Source organism: Aptenodytes forsteri, unplaced genomic scaffold, assembly GCF_000699145.1.
Source record: "Aptenodytes forsteri isolate BGI_AS27 unplaced genomic scaffold, ASM69914v1 Scaffold83, whole genome shotgun sequence".
NCBI lineage: Eukaryota > Metazoa > Chordata > Aves > Sphenisciformes > Spheniscidae > Aptenodytes > Aptenodytes forsteri.
In genome coordinates this window covers 6,600,919-6,608,336 of record NW_008795371.1, presented here as the reverse complement: position 1 = coordinate 6,608,336, position 7,418 = coordinate 6,600,919, and the positions used below count along the sequence as shown (strand labels likewise).

Sequence of the window (7,418 nt, the reverse complement as noted above, 5' to 3'; positions counted from 1 at the left end):
GGCCGCTATGCCTTCATTCCTTTTGCTTACTCTTCAGAAACTTTCCTATGCAAAGAAACCCTAAGAAGAGAGCCTCAAAACCCTGCCGTGTCCCTCCCCATCTGTTCCTTTTGTCTGACTCGCGGACTCCCAGGTTTGTGCCTTTCCCTGCAGTGCAAACAGCCATCCACCCCACAACTGCTGCCTAACCACCTCCTTTTCCAAAGGGCCCCCGATAGCCCGTCTGTTCCAAAGTATGTTTCATTTGCAGATGTACAAGCCTTTTAACAACACGATATCCTTTAGATAGCATCAAATACCTCTAGGTTTTCTGGCTGGTTTTACCCTAAACTGACACATATATGGCACATTATATATCACATGCTGAGGTGGACCAGAAATGGGCACATACTCCCAGGAACCCCATGCATGTCTCAAACCCCAAGTTTCTGCATTGGAATATCAAGGAGTAAACTACTATAAAGTAGTTGAATTTGTTGTGCAATAAATTGTTGGTTTATGTATATTTTAATTGCAAATCAACGCTATAATTAGCACGTACATTTCTTGGGCTGAGGCAACGCAATGTGCTTTAACAGTGAGCGTTATTAATGGACTGTAAAAGGCAATGGGGAATTGGATTATAATGTTCTTGTTTTGCAGGCTGTATGGTGAATAAATAAATTTGTTCTGGCAGCAAAATTAACTGGAATAAATGCTTCTAGCTCCATCCACCAAGAAGAGGGGTTGCTGTAAATGAACTTGTTCTCAGCCTTGAGTTAGAAAACCTGATTACCAGGTCATTATTTCTGGCAATTAGGTACCAGAACAACATCAGAGAAAGAAGAGATTTTCTTTGAAATATTTAATGAGTAAGGTAGTAATCATAGACTCATTTGCTGGAAATATGTGATGAGATTTTTTTTTTTTGTGGTTAGGGTTCACTGTGCAATGAAAACTTGTGTTTATCAAGTCCACTACTAAAAGCTAGACCGCAAGCTTGAACTGTGGCACGTATCGAGCTTTTCTTTGCCTAGAATTCCTGGGCTCTTCATCGGGTTTATGCCATGCCCAATCGGAGGACAGTCCTTTGCTCCTTTTTCAGTTTCAGGTAGTTTTAGGTTGCTTTGTAACAACAGCAAATGCAAAGGACTTGGACTAGGGCAGGAGGGGGAGAGTGTTGCCCTGTTTATGTTGCACGGCTAACTTGTGCATACCTGTATGTGTGTTTTCAGACAAATCCCCAAAATGCCCTTCAAGATTAGAAAAGATGAATCTGAGAGATACTAAGGTTTTACACACCAGCGTTAAGCCAAAGCACTTCACAAACAGCGTAACTGCCGTAATTCTGACCAGAGGAAACTCAGCCTCTTTGTGAGAACTTCGTGTGGACAGTCTATCTTACAAACATACAGTATCGCGCACAGGTTGTCACGCGGAGGCCTAAGTGAAGTCTATGGGAAGTTAACTATACCACAAATGTTCACAGACATAAAATACAACCCTACCAGTTCTGCTGCCATTTTACTCCATTTCTTACAAATGTTTCAGGAAATAGTTGGCACGTTACTGCTAGTTAGTCCATTTGTTCATAAAGGGAGGCTGAAAACAGTTCAATACAGGCAAAAATGTTGAACCGGATCCCAAAACCCAGGCAGCCCCAACCCCAAAAAGCCTGTCAGGTGGCAGCGTAAGTGGAACCCTCCATCTGCCCTCTTCTTGGTGCAGAAAATACAAGTGGAAGGCAGTTTGATAGGAATAATCCTTACAGTATTGATGCTGAAGGGCCCAAGTTTGTCTGATCCGCACACTAACCAAGGACAAGACAGATCATGGCTGAGAGCACGAACCTTGTAGATGTTTTACGGGGGAAAAAAAACCCATACTAGACACCATTTAACTTCTTCCATTTTGGTGGTGGTTTTATTTCTTGTTGTTTTCTTACAATCATTATGCTCAAATATAAAAATTCCTGGCCAAAGCCAAAGTTAGTTTTAAAAATGATCCCATCTGCATTGATACATGCTAAACATCACTAAATTCAGTTTCTGAAAACAAACTAGTAAGACTCTCTACAGGTTGCTTTGCCTGCCATGCAGAAAAATCCTCCTTTCCAACTTGTGCAAATATTACCACCTCAGTTTGACAGAAAGTACTTACACCTGAGTGTTTCCACACTGAGTTTTCATGAATTTTAAATAACTTTTTCCCATGGACCCTTAACAATTGGTTCATGCTAAGCTGCACCATTGTGATCCTTTTCAGCTGTACTGGGCATCCTCATGAATCACTGGAACACAGAAATTAGAATAAATGGAAAGATGCCATGAGGATAATATATTGGAGACAGAACTGGAAAGCTCCAGGCACCTTTCTTTCCAGAGCTCTGGAACAGATGCAGTGCATTGCAGATTGGCTATTATTAAGGCACGTGGTGAAAATAACAGTTTATCATCTCGGGCAATTCATCTCTCTGAGTCAAACATTCTGTGCCAGTAGTATACGAAGGTTGGCGAGTTGCTGGCCCCTATCGCTATTAGCAGCAGTAGGTACAGCATCATCATGACGGCAAAACGGTGGGTGTAAAACCAGGAAGATTGACTAGAAGGCCTGAAAAGGGAAAAGTGCATGAATTCTGTCAGAGACGTACGAATACCTTGGCAAAGAGTATCTTAGGTTTTGTTATTTTAAATGGTTAAGCTAGTGCAATAAAACCAGAAAGCTGTTCCACAATCCCCGTAACTAACAAAGCCTGTTTTCCTTATCCCTTTTCCCTAAGTCACCGTGCACAACCCTGTCTTTTCTCCCCATGTTCACACCTTTCTCTGTGGCTTGGAGCTGCAACTACCTGGCCTGTACACGCATGTTGATTAGCTGGGTGAATGCTGCCACTTAAGATAAATATGGGCAGAGTTAAAACTGCCCTAGTTTTAAGAGCTGCAGTTGTCAGTGTTTCACTCTTTCTTTCCTGCCACAAACGGATTATTAGAGCTCTCAAAGATACTAAGTGCTTACAGGTCTGGCGAAAAAGCAAATTTAGCTGAGCCTGGGAGTGTCAAAGAGTGAGACAGAGGCAACATGACGGTGTAAGCCTTATTTCACAGGAAACAGACTAAAACCAAATTCTGGCAGTGCCGCATATCTTTCTTGCTTGTTTTCTGTTGCTTTTCAAAAATGAGATGTGCTTATCTGGCTGTCATAGCATGCTCATCGCTCTAGACAGCTGAACTCTTACCTCCTATGCTGTTTCTGTGAATATACTAGCAAGTATTTAACTCGTAAGAGCTGATTGTTTGTGACAACAAAGTATTTCTGTGGTACATCACCCCCTTCGCTGTTTTTCACTCTTGCTCTTTTTCTGTCTATTTCTTCTGAATCTGCATGGGAAGAGAAAAGAAGCAGTCTTTTGGGGAACAGAAAAGCAAAAAGAGATGCACAACTTCAAGTAACTGTAAAAAAGCAAACAACCAACACCCACCCACCCCCCAACACATACACACACAAGAGTGGGAATGAGATAACCAAAGATCTAGTCTTGGTATTCCCCTGAATCCCTTAGCATCCAAGAATAGACTGAAAAGTTTGCTTGAGGCTATACCACTCCCAGTCATCCTTGGTATGGATGGTATCATGGCCCAGACCAGAGCGAAAAGGAGGCCGGTCTCCCACACAGTGCTTGAGGAGCTGCTAATATTAACAGGGAAAGAAAAACAACGTCGAAGGACTGACTGAGCCCTGCAAGCAGGAAGAAGTCAAAGGAGAAGGACAATCTGAGCAGAGGCTTCCCAGACATCTAACATAGCTCATTCTTGATACATTTGTGATGCTTCTGTTCCACCATCACAGGTGAAATGATCAGGCATTATGGAACATGATTTTATCATACTACTGAAACTAGGAAAAACAAATGATGCCACCAAAATATTTTCTACCCCTTAAATATACTATTTTAAGAGAAGCTTCACGGACAACGAGGCTGTTGTGCATTTGTGAGGGGTCAATCGGAAAAGGAGTCTGCAGCCAGTTTCTGCTGAAGGGTATCCACACTCCATACACTGCACTGTTCATATGATAGCATATATGCACAAAGCTGAAATATGAGAAGTGCTAAGTAAGAGGTGAACTACACGTAGTTATTATTGCAATAGACTCACCTTTCTTTTTGACCTGACACTTTACATCTGGATGGTCAATTATCTCGCAAACAGCTACGCAGCTAAGGATAGAGCCCAACGCGCTTTGCCGCCAACCAAGACCATGAGGGCTATAAAGGAGAGCCAGGCTCAGGTCACTGGTAAGATAGGTACCCTCACCAAACAGGGACGTCTGAAATGGAGCAGAAATACGTCCTAAAATCCTGTAGCACAAACTATAAACAACATACAAGTGTTCTTTACTTTCAGACTGGCAGTTCTGTTTCTGAAGGTAAACTAAGAAAGGCTTTTCTGACCCGTGTTGGGCCTGGTCCATGCACTGTTTTTGTCCTGGCACAACTTCCTCGGGTGGGGCAGCTGCCCTCTCCCATCCTTCAGATTAGCTGCTTGGCACAGCCCTTGGTGTGGACAGATTCATGCTTTCCCGGATTTGGATTTAGTTTGCCAGCGTAAGTATTTTATATCAACATGACTGCACTGCTGTTAGAGGCATTTCACTGATTTATTGAGACTGCCGTCATTCAAATAATCCAACCTCCACAAACAAGACAAGGCTTTACTAGCATTTAAATCCATGCTTTACTAGAAAAGAGGGAAGTAGTTTTCAATTGTGAATTCCTTTCAAATCTAACTGTTTTAATAACTTTGAATCAGGAGATTTGCCACCCTGGCTAAAATTATTAATCCAGTAAGTCCACTGTACCTGATAAGCCATTACTCATAAAGAACGTGGGGGGGAAAAACATGGTCCAGGTTGACTGGAAGGTTAAACAGCTGTTGTGTCAAAGCTGCTTTACAGATGACACAAAAAGCCAGGAGTCCCAACTGCCTTTCTGCTGAAATCAGAAGAGGTGCAAATCCTACAGGATGTCTCCCTTAACCAGGCCATTTAAAGAAGGCTCCATTTGCAAGTAGCACCTAAAACTTAGTTGATCTAAACTTGAAGCCAGGCAGAAAGAGAGAATCTCTGCATTGCCTGGGCCGCTATCCTCCTCCTCCATGCACAGGCACTTTCCAGCTGCAGGCTGTCAGATAGGCCAGCATTTTCAGAGGCATTACACTTCCGTACAAAGAAGCAAAGGATAGCCATAATTCGTCACACCGGAGAAAAGGGTTTCATGCTGCCTCCAGTTTTTACCCTCAGGCTGAACTAGAAAATCCAACACAACCATCCACAAAGGCCTACACTGAAGTAAAAACAGCAGTGTAAGATCATCAGCACATTTCATATCCCTAAAGGAATTTGGGCCTATTTTTAAAAAGTGTCACTATCTGCAAGTGACCAGCAGAAAATGGTGTCAATACCAGGAGCCTCACCCTGTTCAAATGGCAGTGCAGGCCGTTGTGCAGTATGGAATGGAAGTTCTCAAGGCGGCTGCCGTGGAAGGCATAGATGAGGTCCCGCTCTCCCTTGGTCTCAGCAAACTTGGTATTCATTTGATCGCAATACACGATCTCAAAGAGGTAGTCCGGAGCAGGAACCGCAGCCCCAGACATCCCTGTGAGTTCTTGGATCTTCTCGTACTCAAAAACAGGAAGGAATATGAGTGTTGGCTTATGGGGTTAGATCACTCACTGGAAATTTTGCTTACTGTCCCTTAGTCTTTCACGCTGCTTTATGTATTTTGATTAAGCTTTCTGCATTAGCATTCAACACTGTCACAATTCAGAAGGCGTAAACGTACAGTGAGAATTCTGACAGTTCCTTGCTATCAAAGCTAAATCCTAACTCTTCTTTCCAGAAAAAAAAACAAACCTGAATTGTGATTATGAATTAATTGATGATGTAAGGACAATATCACAATTCTACCGTGCCACTTTGGCTACGGTATATATAGACGATATATATTCATCAGCTGATCTTGGAAGAGGAAAAAAGTGAAAACAGACGTTGTTTTCATCTTGCTGCTAATCTCTACAACTATTTTGATCCCTGTTACAGAATTTTCTCAGTGGCTCTCGACTTTTCCATTTTTGGGGCAGTACGCAGAAGTACAAAATTGTCTTTCTCAGTGAGAAGCAGGACCTAGCTCCACGACAACTGAGTTGGACTATCTTGGTCTAGAACGTGCAGGTACATGCTATGTTAATGGGAGTAACCAACTACAATCACTGCCCATCATCAACTACTGACAGTGATAACTATTTCTTCCAAGTAGTGTTCCTGAAAACTTTATTTAAAAAAAAAAAACCCTCTCTATATACAGAAAAAAAATGCATTCATGTTGAACCATCAAGCTCTCACAATAACCAACTAACTTGGGGCAGGAGGAAATACTTTCTGAAGTGCAAGTTTGCCTTAAAAGACAAATTCTGATCAAGACTTTCAGAACTCAAAACTTACCTCCTGTTTCTTAGTACTTTGTATCATGAAGACCTTAGATGATAAAATCCAACTAAACAAATCCCAGGTCCTTTTCTCTGTGTTTGGAACAGGCTCCAGAAGTTCTTTCAGGCTTGGTAGAGCATTGGTATCTGCAAGCTAACAAGAGAGGCATTTAGTACAAGCTCCTTCTTTTCATTATGATTAAACAGAGACCTCTAGTGAAAACAAAACAGTATTTCACCCTCATCGGTTGTAAACTAAAAAACAGTTTCTGTTCTGATATAAACATTTGTATCCAGTTTGTGGGAAAGTTTGTCACTTGTTCTAAAAGCAAATACCAGACAAGTTATAAAATATTTGTATTTACCAAGAATATCTGTAAGGTACATACAAGAACAATCAAACAAACTCCTGAAAGAAAACAAGCCATCACAGTGCAGCATCTGCAGCGGGATAGACACAGGGGGTGTTCAGGCCATGTAAAATACAAACCCTTCAAAAGTAATTTGAATTTCACGTAGGGCAAGCTCTTCTAAGACTTCATAGTCCAACACTGGATTTGGAAGTTTCCAAGTGTGGGTTTATTGGTCAGAATCCCAAACGTACTTTAAAACCTGGATTCCTTGACTGGATAAACAATTCATCCTGCTTTATTTGTAACCCTGAGGTGCTGCTGCCCTCACCTCAGAGGGCAACCTCGCCCGCTTCTCCCCCAGAACAGCCCAGGCACGCTCGGCCTGGGCTCCCACATCTAACTAGCCCTTTCACAAGGCTGCTTTCTCACTCCGAGGGTAGAACACCCTACTCCCGGTTCGGATATACACCCCGGGGCCGGGGGCACTGGCACTCACCAGCCCCTCGAAGTCCTTGGTGTCGCCGCCCGCGTAGCGGCCCGGGAAGGGCCTCAGCGCCGAGTCGCGCTTGTAGCTCTGCAGCGCGGCGGCGAAGAGGCTGCACCG

The 7,418-nt window shown here is 42.8% G+C and overlaps 1 protein-coding gene across 1 annotated transcript in view; it reads right to left on the bottom strand.

Annotated features, from left to right (window-relative positions):
* Positions 1–1,909: 1,909 nt before the first annotated feature.
* Positions 1,910–7,418, bottom strand: part of PARP16 (poly(ADP-ribose) polymerase family member 16) — a 6,149-nt gene continuing 640 nt past the window's right edge. The window contains exons 2-7 of the mRNA XM_009280491.2: positions 7,311–7,412; positions 6,478–6,615; positions 5,451–5,657; positions 4,134–4,305; positions 3,215–3,356; positions 1,910–2,589 (exon numbers count right to left, since the gene is read on the bottom strand). Of these exons, the coding sequence (XP_009278766.1) occupies positions 2,445–2,589; positions 3,215–3,356; positions 4,134–4,305; positions 5,451–5,657; positions 6,478–6,615; positions 7,311–7,412 (906 nt within the window). The 3' untranslated portion in view covers positions 1,910–2,444. The remainder of the gene's footprint in view (positions 2,590–3,214; positions 3,357–4,133; positions 4,306–5,450; positions 5,658–6,477; positions 6,616–7,310; positions 7,413–7,418) is intronic.